The 14,855-nt window shown below is 36.8% G+C and overlaps 2 protein-coding genes across 4 annotated transcripts; both read right to left on the reverse strand.

The window, feature by feature from the left end:
- Positions 1–529: 529 nt before the first annotated feature.
- On the reverse strand, positions 530–4,211 carry LOC114759294 (uncharacterized). Its single transcript, XM_028948456.1, has 4 exons — positions 3,576–4,211; positions 1,500–2,732; positions 1,355–1,422; positions 530–959 (listed from the first exon to the last, which is right to left on the reverse strand). Exons 1-4 carry the CDS (start codon positions 4,209–4,211, stop codon positions 614–616), a joined length of 2,283 nt encoding a protein of 760 aa, XP_028804289.1. The 3' UTR covers positions 530–613.
- A 4,763-nt stretch (positions 4,212–8,974) lies between these two features.
- On the reverse strand, positions 8,975–13,794 carry LOC114759302 (uncharacterized). Of its 3 annotated transcripts, none has more exons than XM_028948465.1 (9): positions 13,394–13,794; positions 12,126–13,253; positions 11,535–12,009; positions 11,054–11,171; positions 10,839–10,942; positions 10,338–10,423; positions 10,047–10,156; positions 9,739–9,771; positions 8,975–9,246 (listed from the first exon to the last, which is right to left on the reverse strand). In XM_028948465.1, exons 2-9 carry the CDS (start codon positions 12,214–12,216, stop codon positions 9,160–9,162), a joined length of 1,104 nt encoding a protein of 367 aa, XP_028804298.1. In that variant the 5' UTR covers positions 12,217–13,253; positions 13,394–13,794; the 3' UTR covers positions 8,975–9,159. The 3 variants fall into 3 exon arrangements, with proteins under 3 accessions (XP_028804298.1, XP_028804300.1, XP_028804299.1); XM_028948467.1 differs by lacking the exon at positions 13,394–13,794 and having other exon boundaries at positions 12,126–12,424; positions 13,133–13,380; XM_028948466.1 differs by lacking the exon at positions 13,394–13,794 and having other exon boundaries at positions 12,126–12,464; positions 13,133–13,380.
- Between the last annotated feature and the right edge of the window lie 1,061 nt (positions 13,795–14,855).

Here is a 14,855-nt window from a genome sequence, read left to right on the forward strand (position 1 = left end):
TACCATTTTAATCATTGATATTGAAAACTACTTCCAGTCCTTTTTTTTTTTTAAAAAAAAAAATAAGATCCTGAAATTTGAATTACCTAGTGGTCTTTTATCATTTTTGCCCCTAATTAATTTTACATATTACATTTGTTTCACTGAAAAAAAGAACTTTATATATTTCATTAAATGATTTATCATATTTTTTTATACTTTCTTTCTCTTACTTGTCCCTTATAAATAAGGAAGTTCATTTCTCATATATTTATTATTTTTAATTAATTTTAACTATTTTTAAACCACGTAATGTAGTTATTAAACTCCTATAAAAAAGATCAGAAAGAGTAACTTTTAATAAAACACCTTAATAAGTGAAATTAATAAGGACAATTTAAAGAGCAAATTATAAATTGGAAATACAAAAGAGATTGAATACAACCTCTAGATCATTAGGACCGGAGGAATACAACCTGTAGATCATTACGTACATAAATTTTATAATTCTAACCTCTAGAGCTTAGACTTAATATTTAGTTAATCAAAAGAGGCAAAGGAGGCTACTAGTAGACATGTACAAGAAGCATGGAAGCACAGATTATGTACCATATATTTCACCCCTTCTGGCGTTTCATCTTTTCCTTGGAAGTGATGTCTTCGAACACTTAAGAACCTTCCACAACTTTTTCTTGCTCTTCTTCCTCGTATTATCCACTTTGTGACGTTTCCATCTTCGGTATTTCTCTCGGTTCTTCAACCAGCCATGATAGTCTTTCCCTCTCTTGCACTCAACGAAGTCCACTAGATCAGCATAATCAGATGTTCTGGATTTTTCAAGAATGCATTCAAGGAACATCTCACCATTACATGTTTCCTCTTCTATGTCAAAGGAGAAAGGATCAAGAACTGGCACTGTCCATGTACTCTCTGCTTCAGTCTCTCGGATTCCTTGTTGGAAGCTTGATGGGGCGTTCATTCTGTGGGAAGTAAAAGGAAGAAAATTACTCGGGGAGTCAAGAAAGCAAAGAAAGGATTATGAAGTTAAGGTTGAACAGTCATCAACTCATATTCAGATTTTGATGATCGATGAATATCAGCACGGTAAAGGTAGAATCGGGAAAGACTGAATGAATCAAGTACCATTAATTTGACGAAATCCATTAATTGTTGAAATATACAGGGAACTGAATGTAAAAGATATCAGTAACGGATAGCATAGGTGATAGATTTTACAAGGAGCACATTAAAATTCAGCATAAATTCATTAACTCAAATAAACTTGTTAATTGTCATATGATTAAATGGACAATGAAAATCCAGTTATCGTGATAGAATAATTAAATTTGTGTAATTTAGTAATACCATCATGTACCTGGAATGACGTGCCCAAATTTTATGAAACTCTGATGCAACTTTGTAGCTAGTTTTGTGTACAGCATCCTGCAACAGCAGCAATGATTTTAAGCTTGAAATACAAACTCTATATCAAGTATATGAAAACTGAAGGCATACTTCACCTCTCTAGCTTTAACCACTGGCATTTCTGATGGCAATGGTAGATCCTTCAATGATCCTAAAGCTACTAAATCCCCCTCTACAAATATGAATAGATACATCAGTGCCGTAATTACAGATATGCATGCCTTTGCCAAGATATCAAATCCATGAATTAAACTTGAAGATAACAAGCCCGAAAAGTGAAATATTGACTTGGAGTGTTCAGGCCTTGCACGGTGACTCTTCATCACATCAGACAACATGTTTTGAATGGGTAAACATATATCACCCTGTTGGAAACAGCTAACAGTGCTGATCAAGAAATCATATCTTTCCGGCAAAGAGGCATTTTCCAAAGTCTTCAGGCAACCTGAATTACCACCATTACTTAGGCACCGAGTGGCTTGAATTAGTGATATGCTCATTAACCTCAATATTGATGTGAGAAGGCATATATCCTGAGCACCAGCAATTTTCTTTGTATAGAATTCATCCCCAGCAGCATTTTCGGAGAAAGTTCTACGAATAATGCATTCTAAGATGGAGAAAATTGTGTTCCTGCATGAATCAGGAAATATATGTTGGCTTTCTTTCATATAAGCAACATATTCAGTCAAACGGTTGGCTTCCGTTTTGGATGACATTTTGCAGTGATAAGAATCCCACGAACCATCCAGTTTTGATACAAGATCATCTAGTTTGTTCTTTGTGACTTGCTGAATGTAGGTTTCAAATTTTATCTGGCTTCTTCCAAGTAGATAAGAATGATTAGAACATTTGAATCCTATGCAATAACCATCCGTTTGCAAACTAGAAGCATGCATTGAGTACAGAATGACTGATCTTTCAAATGCTGTAAGGTAGCAGTCCACAAGGCTATCCGCAACCAAGTTCTGAGAAGATAAGCCATGACCAATGGCCTCAGAAACTAATGAAATTACATGTGCCTGGAACATCTTTGGTGCAGAAAGCAAAATAGGGTTGAGCAGCAATGATATGGAAGCTTCTAAACTTAGTTCAATATCTCTTGAATCCTTGCCACAAGGCAGAAGTAATCTGCCGATGAACTTCTCAAGTGCTTGCTCATCAGTAACTGACAGCATAAAATGGGCAGATGTTATCTCTAGGACACTCGCAATATAACCATGGTTCAAGTGAAATGTTGAATCCTTTTCTCTGATCGAAGAAGATGATTCCATGTACATAATGTACTTCCTTAAAGATGGATGCTTTAAACACTCATCCGCGAATGCCTAAGATAACATCATGTTTAGTCATTTTCCAAGTGCATTAACCAAAATTCATCATGCTACTCAATTATACTAATTATTATGAACAAAACAGACATATACAATTGGTAAGATTTGTTAATCAAAACAAGAAAAAGGACGGGAAAACACGAGGAAAGGAAAAGTTTACACATTTTATTACCTTAGGCTTCCTACAAATAAAATTAAAGAGCAATGAAGAAAAGACACATAGAAACCTGAAAAGCTCCAAACTTTTTCAGTAAAAAATATAAATAATACTAGTCGAACGTGTGGCCGTTCATGGAGAACAAAGAAGTGGATGCTATGGCCCAGTAAAAGGCTTAACATTTCGTAACAAGTAAATCTCCTTAGGGATAAAATAAAAGTACAACCAGGGAAAATTCTCTGCTAAAAGTAGTAGTAGCTTTTCGTTCCTCCTCCTCGTCGTCCTTCTTTTTTTTTTTTAAAAACCAGAGGCTCTTTCAAAGAGCAATTTGGATGATTCTATTCAAAGCTGTTCTGGTTGGTAAAAATATGAATTATTTAAGAAATCTTCAACACCTCATGATGTTAAATTGTAATTAGCGGGTCGCCCAAACCCCGATGAGGGAAAGCTGGTACATTTCACAAAAAAGAAAGAAGATCACAAGCAGCTGACTACGTGGGTTTTCAATGGAAAAAAAAAAAAATTAAATAACTTAAAAAAAAAAAAACTAATTGCATTTGCCCATCAGGCGTCATGAACATTGAACGATCAAAAGGTACATGAAATAACAGATTACAGCAGAAGGCATAATCGCAACAACAGCCGAAAAAAGGAAAAAAATAACCGCTAACCAGCATTACCTCCAGCACTGAACATAGAAATGGACGGCAAGGATCATTTAGCTCGAAAGAAGCAGGTGTGGAAAGTTCAGCACTGCTTGCACTGAATTCACGGGAGCCCATATTCTCAAATGTAATTTGGGTTCTTCCATTTCTCTCATTCACCTCAATGGAATAAAAAATATTCAACATCTGACAGATATAGCGGCACTTTTTAAGCAGGGACTGCTGTGCAGACTCGAGCAATGTCAAAATAATGAGACAGGACCTGAGAACCAACGTTAGGTCTTGAACAATTTCCCACAATTTCGAATGCAATTCGGGCACTTGACGAGACCCACTTTCAGAAAGATCCCGCAAAGTGGAGAAAAAAAGTTCAAATTTGACGTGAAGGTGCTTGAAGAGATCATCAGAGAGAAGACAGAGATCTTTGAATTTCACTTTCACACCACAGAGATCGAAGTCGTTGCGAGTATCAGCTCCGTCACCATGGGAACGACGCAGGTGAAGCAGTATATCGGGTAATTTTGGCATGGCTTCAAGCTTTATATTTTCCGAGAAGAGGATTGAGATTGTGGATTGGGGATCCTTTGCACCGAGAAGGAGAAAGGAACTGAATCGCCAATGTGAAGTACGAATCACTGTATCCCGCGCCATCATTAGGTTCAAAAGATTCTTACGGTTGGGTTTGGGTTCTGTCAAAAATTCGAAGTGAAGCCCAATTTTAAATCAAATTGGGCCGGAAGTTAAGCCCAATTTTAAATCTGTTTTGGTGTCCCCAACCTTAATCAACACGACCTTTTCTATTTTTGCCAACAAGTAACAATACTTTTTGAACGCATAGTGGATGCATTCTTTTGAGCAAAGTAATGAATGCCATTTTATTATTTATGGATAGTATGGCCGAATTTTCAAATTTTTTTCATATAACATGCTGGTGTTGGATTCGAATAATTTTCATATTACCAGTATGGTTAGGTATAACAGAAGAGACTAGTTCCTCACAATATAACAAATCAATATTTGAATTCTTGCTATAATATATACCCACATTTAGTGTTCCACAGTGTTTCGAACATAATTACCTTTCATGGAATGATATCTGTGCCTAGAAAAAAAATTATAATACCAATTTTAATAAGTTGGCTAAAAAGTTATTCTTGTATCATGCGTGAAAAATGGAATCGACAATAATGTTTTAGAGATACATACACTTGTTCTATTCCGTGATTTTAAAAAGAGAGAAAGGAAGAGAAAGATTGACGGCAAAAAACAGAAAAAGGAAAATGGAAAAAAAAAAAGAAGGTTGAAGCAACCTTCCGAGAAGCTGACTAGTAATTTGTAAGTCATTGATTCATCCATTTACCTCATCCTTTTGTTAATGGGTTGTTATTGATCAAATTACCCTAACATTTTAGTAAAAATCCGAATTTGGAACGATATGACGTGCATGGGCAAATCATTTTATGGTGATAACAAAAATTACTAAAACATGTAATTACTTTTTACATTTTCAATTTAAATTAATTTTTAAATCAATTTGAAAGAAAACCGAGCAGAAGAGAAGCAAATGTTTTTTTTTTTTTGGGGTAAGGAGAAGCAAATAACTCCGCCTATATTGTATAGCCGGTCCCAAGCCCGGATAAAGGAGGAGGGTTGTGTTAGGCCCTCGACAGCAAACGTAAAAACCCGTCGAATCTCATGAACATGGATCAACGAAGTAATTATGCTAATGCTAGGTCGTTGCCCAGAAGTGACGCGCTGTATGGCTCGAGTACAGTAAGAAATGAGCTAGAGCCGCTGCATCGTCGCCCGGATGTAGTGTTAAATGAGCAAGGGCTACCGCACTCTCTTGGACGGAGGCGGCTAAAGAAGTTAGTTCATGAGACTGAGATTAGATTTGGCACTTGGAATATTGGGACGTTGAATGAGAAATCTATGGAAGTAGCAGGAGTTATGAGGGACAGAAGGATTAATATCTTATGCCTCCAAGAAACCAAATGGACTGGAGAAGCTGCCAAGGAACTTGGAGAGTATAAACTTTGGTACACAGGAAAGGTGAGTGCAAGGAATGGGGTTGGTATCATCGTTGATGGGACATGGAAAAAGAATGTGGTAGAGGTTAAAAGGTTTGAGGACAGAATAATATCGTTAAGAGTAATTGTTGGGAAGGATACTATCAATATCATTAGTGCCTATGCACCTCAGGTTGGGGCAGAGACACATCTTAAAGATAAGTTTTGGGAAGATATGGAGGATTTGGTTCAAAGCATACCACTTGAAGAAAAAAATTTTATCGGTGGGGACCTTAATGGACATGTTGGTAAAGAAGCAGGACAATTCAGCGGGGCCCATGGTGGTTTTGGTTTCGGGGAGCTTAATAGTGGAGGACAATCTATTCTCGATTTTTCTCTTGCATACGATCTTAAGATTGTCAACACTTGTTTTAAGAAGCGAGAGGAGCATTTAATCACGTACAAAAGTGGTGTCTCAAATCACAGATTGATTTCTTTTTGGTTAAGAATCTGGACAGAAGATTGTGTACTAATTGCAAAGTGATTCCAGGAGACGGGGTGACTGCCCAACATAGAGTACTTATCCTTGATGTGCGTTTTAAGAGTACCAGGGAAAAGTACCATCAAGTGGCAAAACCCAGAATTAAGTGGTGGCAGTTAAAAGGAGAAAAGCGGGAGTTATTCAAAAGGACTCTTTTGAAGGAAGGGATTTGGGAGTTGCAGGGAAACGCAAACATGATGTGGGAAGAGATAGCTATGAGGGTTCGTTTGGTAGCTAAAGCAATTTTGGGAGAATCCAAAGGTCCTGGTCAAAGAGATAAGGAGACTTGGTGGTGGAATAAGAGTGTGCAGGAGAAAGTCAAACAGAAAAGAGATTGTTTTAAGGCCATACACTTGTGCAATAGTGTAAGAACCGGGAAAAGTATCAATTGGCTAAAAAAGAGACAAAGAGAGCAGTGAGCGAAGCACGTACTAAAGCTTATGAAGGGTTTTATCAGGAGTTAGGAACAAAGACGGGAGAAAGAAATATTTACAAGATCACGAAGCAAAAGGAGAGGAAAAAGAGAGATCTGGACCAAGTAAAGTGTATAAAGGATGAAGATGGTAAAGTGTTGGTTACTGATGGTGATATTAAGGACAGATGGGAGGCTTACTTTTACAAGTTGTTTAATGAGGGAAGCAATTATGCGACTCAGGACTTGCAGGACTTGTTAATTAACGAAGATGATCGGAATTTGGCTTTCTACCGCAGGATACGTATCGGAGAGGTTAAGGCGGCTCTCAAGAAAATGGACAATGGAAAAGCCGTTGGACCTGATGGTATCCCTATTGAAGTTTGGAAATGTTTGGGCGATGAGGGGGAGGTGTGGCTAACCAAGCTTTTTAATGAAATTCTACGCTCTAAAAATATGCCGGATGATTGGAGGAGAAGCATTTTAGTTCCTATTTACAAGAATAAAGGAGACATTCAAAACTGTGCAAGCTACAGAGGGATAAAACTTATGAGTCATACAATGAAGTTGTGGGAAAAAGTGATGGAATATAGGTTGAGGTTGGAGACTTCTATTTCGGAAAACCAATTTGGATTTATGCCAGGGAGATCCACTTCGGAAGCAATCTATTTACTAAGGGGGTTAATGGAAAGATATAGAAGTAAAAGAAGAGATTTACATATGGTTTTTATTGATGGAAAAGGCTTATGATCGTGTGCCAAGAGAAGTATTGTGGAAGGCTTTGGAAAAGAAAGGTGTACGGGTTGCTTATATCAAAGCCATACAAGATATGTATGAGGCGGTAACTACCAGTGTAAGGACGCCTGGAGGGGAGACAAAGGACTTCCCTATTAAGATTGGCCTACATCAGGGATCCTCTCTGAGTCCGTACTTGTTCAACATTATTCTGGATGTTCTAACTGAACCTATTCAAGAAAGAATCCCTAAGTCCATGCTCTTCGCGGATGATATTGTCCTTATGGCGGAATCAAAAGAAGAGATTAACACTAGTTTGGAGTTATGGAGAAGGACTTTGGAGTCGAAAGGTTTCCGTTTGAGCAGGAACAAAACAAATATATGCATTGTGATTTTGGAGGGAGGCAAGGTAATGGGGATTTGGAGGTGAGGATGGGAGAACAAATTATTCCTCAAGTATCAAAGTTTAAATACCTAGGATCCATTATACAGGAGGATGGGGAAATTGATGGAGACATTTCTCATAGAATACAAGCTGGCTGGTTAAAGTGGAGGAAAGCTACCGAGTTATTTGTGATAAGAAGGTACCTGAGAAACTTAAAGGAAAATTTTATCGGACTGCTATAAGACCAGCTATGATGTATGGTAGTGAATGTTGGGCAATAAAGGGAAAACAAGAGCACAAAGTCGGAGTAGCAGAAATGAGGATGTTGAGATGGATGTGTGGTCATACAAGAAAAGATAGGATTCGAAATGAAAAGATCAGGACAAGAGTTGGTGTGGCACCTATCCAAGAGAAAATGGTTGAAAATCGCTTAAGATGGTTTGGACATGTGCAGAGAAGGCCTTTGGAGGCCCCGGTGAGGAGGGTGGATCAAACAAGATGGAGTCCCATAAAAAGAGGCAGAGGAAGACCGAGAAGAACGTTGAATGAGGTCATTGAAAGAGACCTCCTAGTCAATAATATATCTAAGGATTGGGTTGTTGACAGAGCACGATGACGTCGTGTGATTCATGTAGCCGACCCCACCTAGTGGGATAAGGCTTGTTGTTGTTGTTGATAAGGAGAAGCAAATGTATTTTTTTTTTGGGTAAGGAGAGGTAAATGTATTTTAATAATCAAACATCATTATCATAAATACCAATATCAATATTCAATATTAGAATATAAAATATAAATTTCATAACAAGTCATTTTTTAAATAAATCATGTAAAATAAATTTTATTTTTTGGTTAAAAAATTAAACGGGTAAAAAATTTGACTGCTGTATAACTTGAATGCATGTTAATAAAATAAACCTTTAAGTAATATTTATTTAGCTTATATTACAGTTATTTTTTTCCTATTATTTACTTTTAGTCAATAACATTAATTGTGTATGCAAAATGCATTCTCTCTTAAAATAAATGATTTAATTCTTGGATAATGATATTTACGTCCCAGGCTTCCTAATTCCACGTACCCGGCGGTGAGGGGTGACACTGCAAATATAGGACCAGCTATGCTTCATGCGTTCTTACTCTCACCTTTTCTAGCAGCTTCTACTTCCTTTTATAGGTTTCTTAGTTGCAGTTTTAATCCTATAGTTCAGGTTAGCTCGTAACTAATCTTCTTTTATTATTAATACCATTCTGTCTTCTTCTCAAGGGGAAAAAAAACAACAAAAGAAAGATTGACCCAAGAGTGCTGCCCCGGGAGGGGGGGTGTCTCACAACAACAACAGCACTAAATATCCTTTTGGATAAAATGAAAAACAATCACAGGTTCGATCCTTCATCACAAGAATGCGCTTCAAGCCATAAACAGCAGAGAGGAATAACTATCTGAGTAGCAATTATTCATCTACTACTTTACTAATCACAATGAAGATTATTCCTCTCATCTTGCATTACTAATAACATTACATACCAGCAGAAGTTTGATCACACTTCATCATAAAGTTAATGCTTGCGTACCCTTCCTGTGCTGCTCTCTCCATAATCAGTTCCTGCGCAAAATAAAAAAGACAACTTGGCTTTTGTATCACTGCTGTTAAATATGATTCAGAAAAAGGAAGGCAAGTGAGGTATGATCATATCCCATGTACAACACAAGTCAGTATAATACTATCTCTGGTCTTTAATATAAAAGCTAGATAAGTAATTTGAAAAGATTAAGGAAATTAGTTAAGTTGGTTATTTGTAGTAAATGTATCTTGATTTTCCTAAACCACCTTTTTCAATCATGTGTACTGGAGCTACTTTTTGGTGGAAATCCTTACAATCAATAGGAATATTTTGGGGAAAAAAATCATAAATTTGGGACACAAAATGGATTGATATTTTATATTTAAGACTAAATCCAACCCTTAATTAGTTCTTACATTAAGAACCAAAAGTAGTACAAGTCAAAGCATAACAAAGCTTGTGCGAAGCGCATAGGCAAATCATATGGAGGAAGAAACAAGTTTTGCTTTTGGTTGTCTAACAAATCAAGTTACCTGGATTATAGCAGTGATCTTCCCAGGTCCCCCCTGCAGTAACAGGTGATTTGGTGCATGAGATGAAAGGAATTAAGGGAAATAGGATGAAGAAATAAGAAGTAATTTTGTGGACAAAAATATAAGTATCTAGTACCTACTCTTAGAAAAAAGCAATGAAAGTAAATAGATGCTGATTAATGATGATGACGAGAGTATGATTAACTATGTGATATTCTTTGCGCACTGACAAATGAAATCATCTTCCCATGCCGTACCAGACAAGCCTTATAAGCGTACGTAATTTCAGTATCTTAGTAAGTTAGCACCTGAAACTGCTTCTTTTCCCATGAAACATCTTTCCACGTTTTGGAATGGACTGATTGCCAATCAGTCGGAACCTGAACACTATCCACATGCTGCAAAATCCTCAAGCTATCTGCAACATTATTTGGTCCAAAGTGAATCGTGTTTGCAAATAGAGTCCAGGATCTGAAGTTTCACATTAATTTGTACAGAAATACATGATAAATATTCAGAATCGGGGAAAAAAAAACAAATGTCATTGACTGGGATCCATCACCAGAACATAGAATTATTAAAAGAAAAATAATACATACTCGTGATGAATGCCTCCTCCCACACTTCACGTTCTGACCATGATGGTGCAACTTCACGAAATGGGATTCCATTGCTCCGACATACTCTGTATACATAGAAGATCAGTGCTAAGGTACACAAGCAAATAAACGATGTTTCTTTATCTCTTTTCTATACAAACATGGTATTACCCTATCTTTTATGGCGTGATGTTACTTCCAGATCTTTGACGATGCAATCTTTCTAGTTTCATATACCGCTGAAATCATTACTCATAAGTGACCAAGATGATCTGCTTTTATTGGATAAAGTCAGGTTTTCTTTTGTTTCTAACTGAGTTTAAGATTTACAAACTCCAGAAAAATGACTTGAGTAGTTCTATGATAACCACTATGAGATAAAGCCCCCAAATCTAGCATCTCAAGTAAATTCTTGAGCAATAAATTTTGAATGCAAATGGTGGAAAGGAAAGGAAGATACATCAGTAGATGAATTTAACAGTTCGTAATAGAACATCATACTCAATCACTACTTGACGTATAATTCCTGGAAGGACGCCATCACTGATAGGAGCTGTCTGTACTTCCAAAGAGTTTCCATTTCTGTGATTGTCATTGCTCGTATCCTATTACCAATCACACAGAGGGGAATCTCATGAATTGAGACATAAAATAGGAAATGATACCGTAAGTCAACCATACATATTATCCATCATTATATTTTCAGAGAAACGAACCTTGCGGCAAACAACAAAGAAGTTTGTTATACAACCTTCAAGCACTTGATCACCATCATTTGACAGCAACAGTTCAGTCACTGAAGGAGGCCTGAGCTTTTCCAGACTCTGCCTCAACCTGCAATATAGACAAATATCCAGGAAACACTTTCAAGGAACATAAACGCTGCAGGCAGCAATAACCTAGGAAACAAATTGACAAGAACTTCAGTATTACATGTATATTCATAGTTTATCCCAAAAAATTTTTTGGCTTGAAGTTGATATTTATAAGACTTCCAATTCCAAAAGGGAAGTTTAGATAGCATGGACACGGAAATGGGTATGATATCACGTTGACATTGACAGTGAACTACAAAATTTTAAGCATCTAAATGTAATATAAAGTGTCGTGTCATATTCAATATGACTGTTTGACATGTATTGAAATGGGCTGTACTCCCTTTCAAAGGTGTCTAGAGTTTTCTAGGCACAAACTCACCTAACCCAATCTGAATACTTTGCAGATGCGACATTCCTCCCCCAGCCCACCAAAGCCAAATTTACACCATTTTCCCTTATACCAAATGAAGGGGGAATATAAGTCTCAACATGAACATGCACCTCAAGAGTCTGTCTTAATCTTTCTTGACATTCCACAGTCTTCTGTGCATTCAGTGCATCCAAATTACCACAAACAAGAGTTGTAATAGCCAGTTCTTGGCAATCATTTATCTCTTTCAATGCAATGGGTAAGACCTTGCTAATGGAATCATTAACAAGCATCTGAACCGGGGGTTGCCATATTGGAAAGTTTACTGATGATGGTGACGAACTTGTAGATTTGTCAGATTTAAACAGAAGTTGTGGAGCTAAGTTTGACAAAGTATGTACGGATTCTGAAAGTCTTTTCATGTGTCTTTCCCAAAATAATAAGTAGGAACCACGGTCATGAGTCCGTGTGGTTGTGTAAGCACCTGGAATAGAAGCAAGCTAAAAGATAAATGGTAATTAACATTAAAATAAATCAAAGGAGAGAAAAATAAGTGTCTAGTATAGTGTGTACGATTTGATTTTACTCATGCGTATCTACCTGGATTAGCTTCAAGGAGGACCTTGACTGGAGGAGCATCTGGGGTGTGCAAGAGGATGCCGTTACTGAAGAGAAACCTTGAAAATGACATTTTTTAGCTGCCAAGAATGGAAAAGAGAAAATTACACAAAGCAATTTGTCGAAGGATCAAATCCTCTCAAGTCTCCCTGTACTTAATGGCAACGAAGATCCATGTGCACGGCGCCTCACTATTATGTGCATTCCATGAAGTGCCGTAGTAGAGAAGCTAATGCATATAATTTTTCTGCACCTATGGAAATATATTATTCTGCTTCCAGCTGTCACGAAAGAATGCAATTGCATACTCCAAGGTCAATCCTAGTCATACCAATAGGGATACAAAATAAAATAGATAATTTATCAGAGCGAAACATGGATGGCCAAAAAGGTAATCCAAATTATCCGCCTCGCTTAGCTCTTACTTGGAATCTGTTAAAGAAACAAAAATTAGAACAAGGAAAAAATCTATACCATGTGGGCCCACTGTTTCATTTTCGATGCTTAGAGCACTCGTTACCACTGTCACTGATATAATACCATATAATCTAAATCTTGTTTCTTTTTGGGGGTCAAATGATCATGATTGAGTTAGGTTTCAAATTAGAATCGTTATTACTTAATTATCAATTATCAATTCACAAGTAATAAAGTATGCATTTGGGGAATGTTCAAGAAACAACCACTAATACAAGAATAAAGATACTGTACCACTTGAGCCCACTGAAACTCATGGAAAGATTTCATTTTCGGTACAAGGGAAATACAAGCACTCGGTATCACTCCCACTGACATAATGCCATGCAATCAAATTTGTTCTTTTGGTCAAATAATCATGACTTAGATTTCAATTAAAAAAATTACTGTTGCTTAATTTTCAATGCTCTAGAGATCAAATTCAGCCCTGTACAATAAGCATTTCCTATAAAAACACTAGCTCTGCAACTAAAACCCAAAAACAGAGAATCCATAAACACAAAGGAAATCACCTCCGTTCTTGGAAGCTTTTCTCAGAAGAGCCCCCTGGTTCCTTGAATTTGCCTTAGTCCACCTCCATGCTTCTGATGAGAGAAAAATCAGTGTCCAGGCTCTGGAGCTCAACGACGATTACTGCAAGATGGAGTAAAGATTAAAAGTCAAACAATGCGAGAAAAAAGGCTATGCCTATGGAGCTAATAGCGAGGCATAAGAGCGAGTCTGGTCGTGGATTTTGAAAAGAGTGAAAATTTAATGAGATTATGACTGCACACAGAAACAGATTCTTCGGCTCTGAGCACCCAGTGCTGCAACGGTTCCGAATCTCAGATTCTCTCTTCTTCAGCGTTCGGCCCCTTCTCCTGCACTTCAAAAATTTTGGACCGTTAGATTGATTGGATGTATCTGAAGTAGCCACGCATGTGGAATTCTCTTTTTTTTTTTTTGGGGACTGAGACGCGTGTGGAATTCACCAAAGGAAATCCAAGCCATTGAACGATGCAAGTCCAAACCGCCCCTTTTCATCGAATCAAAACTGCCTCAAAGGGTTTCTGTGAAGGTAACCAAACCAACCACTTCCCAAGTCGAATCACCGCTTCCTGTTGGGGGGCCAAAACAACGGTCTCGATTTTCAGCATTCAGCGGCCAGGATTGCGTCTTGAGGATCCTGCCATTTTGGTTGTTTTAGATGTGTCAGATTAATCTAACGGCTGTCATCTTCCAACTGCAGGCAAAGCGAACGGATGCTGATCAATGCAGTGAAGAACATCGGAATTTTCTGTCCTGGCAAAAAAAAACAGAATCTGTTTTTCTATTATAAAAAAAGGTTTATATTTATTATATCAATTCTCCAATCACACAGTTATGTGTCCTTTTTTATTTCATATGAATTTATAATTAGATACTATTAAATGCTAATATTTAAAAAAAAAGACATACGGTTATGTATAATTGAAAAACTTGACATAATAGATATAAAAAACTTCATATAAGTATTGTCTATTTATTATGTCATGAGGATGTAATTCTTTAATCATTTTTTAATTTACTCTCCATCTCCTTTTTTTTGTGTTTTTTTTGGGTCATCTTCATTTGCCTCTTATCCTAATTATAAGAATTTGTTTATAGATTACAAATGAGTATTTATAATTAGGACTGGAAATAGTATTTACTCTTCATATAAGTAAGTTTTATTCCATGTAAATAAATTGTACTATGTATAGCTCTTTCTTATTATATGCAATGAAATGTTTTCAAAAGTATAAAAATGATACTCTCGCCGGCTTTTATGGAGTCGAAAGGTTTAGAAATAAAAATACAGGTCAACTGATGAGTTTAGGATTAAACGCTGTGAATTCAAAAAACCCATTTCTTAAAAAAAAAAAAAAAGGAAAAGCATTTAGCTAACCCCAGCATGTTAGATGTGAGTTTGCTCCTCTTTCTCTTTCTTTGTCCTTTTTTTTTTGGGTCCAAATTCATTATCCTACAATCACGAGATGAAAACTAAAAGCAGTGAAGTAGCAAAGCACCGAACGCAACTTAGATTTGAAAAAACTAACGAGAGATAGGTCTAGCAGAAGGAGCTAGTTCCTCGCAACGTGACAAACTAAGGTTCGAATCCCTAATAATAGAGGTGTTCACATTTAGTATCCGACAGTGCCTTGAATATGATTGCTTCCAATAGAAAGATACCTATGCTTTAAGGGGAAAAAAAACTTAGATTTGAAAACAAGGAAA

The sequence above is a fragment of the Neltuma alba genome, unplaced genomic scaffold (assembly GCF_004799145.2).
Source record: "Neltuma alba isolate B1F8T4 unplaced genomic scaffold, ASM479914v2 tig00010816_pilon, whole genome shotgun sequence".
Classification (NCBI taxonomy): domain Eukaryota; kingdom Viridiplantae; phylum Streptophyta; class Magnoliopsida; order Fabales; family Fabaceae; genus Neltuma; species Neltuma alba.